The following is a 2,500-nucleotide window of genomic DNA, read 5'->3' on the forward strand; positions in this document are numbered from 1 at the left end:
CAGTTTTTGTCCATAACTCGTGTAAAATTGTTAAAGGTCCACGAATTTGACGTCCATACAATAACTCAAATGGAGAAAACTTAAGACTGTCGTTCGGAATTTCTCTGTAAGCAAATAGGGCAGCAGGTATATAGCGATCCCAAGCTTTCGGGTGATCTACGCAAAGTTTCTTTATCATTGATTTTAAGACACTGTTCAGCCTTTCTGCAGCACCATTACATGAAGCATGATAGGGACTAGTATATAAAGCTTTAACAGATAACATTCTGTGAATTTCACTCATGAGATCAGATTTGAATTGAGAACCGCGATCAGATAAGATCTCTCGCAGGACACCAACTCTCGAAAATATTTCTACCAAGCTTTCCGCAACGGTTATGGTATCAATGTTTTTCAGAGGTACAGCTTCGGGATATCGTGTCGCGTAGTCGATCAAAGTAAGCACATACTTGTTTCCTCTATCTGAACTAGGTGAAAAAGGTCCTACCAAATCTATAGCAACACGCGAAAATGGTTCGGAAATAATGGGGAGATTCTTCATTGGTACTTTACGTACAGTTCCCTTGGCTGAAAACTGACAGATCGGGCATGATCTGCAATATCTCTTAATATGAGCGCCAGCACCGGGCCAAAAGAATTTAGAAAACACCTTAAGACTCGTCTTCCGATGAGAGAAATGTCCGGCAGTCAATGAATCATGAGCCAGATTTAGAACGTGAATCCTATACTTATCAGGAATAACAAGTTGCTTACTTCCAATTTCATAATCATATTTGCTCTCAAGACATACCCTGTAAATTAGTCCATTTATTATTTCAAATTTTACTGTGCGCGATTTTACTCTCACATGTTTTCCGCTTTTAACATTTTCCCTGATAGATTGAAGTGTTGGACAATTTAGCTGTTCCTCCATGATATTAACTTTATTTATATTTAGGTCTAAGAATTCTGAACAAGCTAATGAGGTAGTCTTAGCCGCTTTTGATACCGATGAGCGAGTCTGGACACTAATAGCAATGACGTCAGGAGACCCATTAACATCCTCTTTATCAGCGATTTTGTAGTCATTCCCCACGGAAACATCGCTTACCTTTGTAAGAGCTTGTGAAGCATCATCACCTGCCTCTTTGCTCTGTTCGTGCTCGAGCGAGGTAGTGGCGCACTTACCAGGCAATTTTACACCAGGAACTAGTCCGATAAGCACATCTGCAAATTTAAGGGGAGCTGCAATGGCACTAATCCACCCTGAAAAAAAATTTACTTCGAATAAAACATCTGACTTTGGGGAATGAATTTGGAACCCCAAGATAATCATAGACCTTAACCATAGGCCCTAATCTAAATCTTGCTGGCACTAATTTGTCATTAACAATTACAGTCGAACACCCCGTGTCAAACATAACCTCCGCTGTTTTTTCAAACAATTTGCCTTCTGCATCAATTATACTATTTTGTGGTTTCATCTCAGACTGAAAGACAAAATTAACTTTACCCTCTGTCTTTTGTTTAAAGTTTCTAGGGTTATTAGGGCAGTTCGGACGGATATGACCAGGCTTTCCACATCCATGGCATTTAATGTCAACAACATTTGGTGAACTCTGTTTTTGCATTGACCTTGAAGGCTTGCTTCCGCGATATGCGTGAGCACTACGATATCTATCTGCTGCTTCCGCCATCTCTGTTGCGCTTTCACACCCCCTTTCTTTCAAGAACACCCGTAAATCAGAACTGCAATTTGTCAGTAACTGTTCCCTGACAAGGAAATCAAACAGGCGAGCATAATCTTTCTCAACTTTACTCATGGATAGCCACCGATCGAGATATTGCTCCATCTTAACTACTAATTGTACATATGATTCATTATCTTTACATTTACTTTCTTTGAATTTTCTTCTATATGAATCTGCATCAACAGCAAATGCTCTAAGGAGGGTTTCCTTTAAGCGCTCATAATTTCGTAGCGTTTCATCAGGCAAAGAAATATACACCTTAAGTGCTTGACCGCGCAATGATGTACCTAGGTACACATGGTAGTCCTCATGCTTCCACCCATGCAATTCTGCTAAACGTTCGAACCGCTGTAGATAACTATCCAAATCATCTTGGCCGTCAGCAAAAGTAGGCAGTCTAAGACCCTCGAACATATGCGAATTTGACCTGCTAGAATTACTGTCAAACTCGTTCGAACTACTATGCTTAATTTTAGCAACCTCGAGTTCGTGCGCTCGTCGCCTCTCTGCCTCGTGATACTCTAATTCTAGTCGTCTCGCCTCGCGTTCGGCTGACCGCTCCATTCTATCCGCCTTATCCTTATCTATCTGATGTTGCTTTTCTAGTAAATCATGAACTACGTCTGCACTCAAGCCAAGTGCCTGAGCTTTCTCCAAAATATCCATTAAAGACATTACAGAACTACGTATTGTAGAAAGAATTTAGAATAACACATTAAGTCCGTTGGAAGTTGAAATCAAAACGACCTTATTACATTCAAAATCTTCCA

At 40.3% G+C, this 2,500-nt stretch overlaps 1 protein-coding gene across 1 annotated transcript in view; it reads right to left on the reverse strand.

Annotated features, from left to right (window-relative positions):
• LOC119577709 overlaps positions 1–2,405 on the reverse strand; it is a 4,252-nt gene extending 1,847 nt beyond the window's left edge. The window contains exons 1-2 of the mRNA XM_037925263.1: positions 1,262–2,405; positions 1–1,206 (exon numbers count right to left, since the gene is read on the reverse strand). The exon at positions 1–1,206 is cut by the window's left edge and continues 1,326 nt beyond it. Of these exons, the coding sequence (XP_037781191.1) occupies positions 1–1,206; positions 1,262–2,405 (2,350 nt within the window). The remainder of the gene's footprint in view (positions 1,207–1,261) is intronic.
• Between the last annotated feature and the right edge of the window lie 95 nt (positions 2,406–2,500).

This window comes from Penaeus monodon, chromosome 10 (genome assembly GCF_015228065.2).
Source record: "Penaeus monodon isolate SGIC_2016 chromosome 10, NSTDA_Pmon_1, whole genome shotgun sequence".
Taxonomy (NCBI): domain Eukaryota; kingdom Metazoa; phylum Arthropoda; class Malacostraca; order Decapoda; family Penaeidae; genus Penaeus; species Penaeus monodon.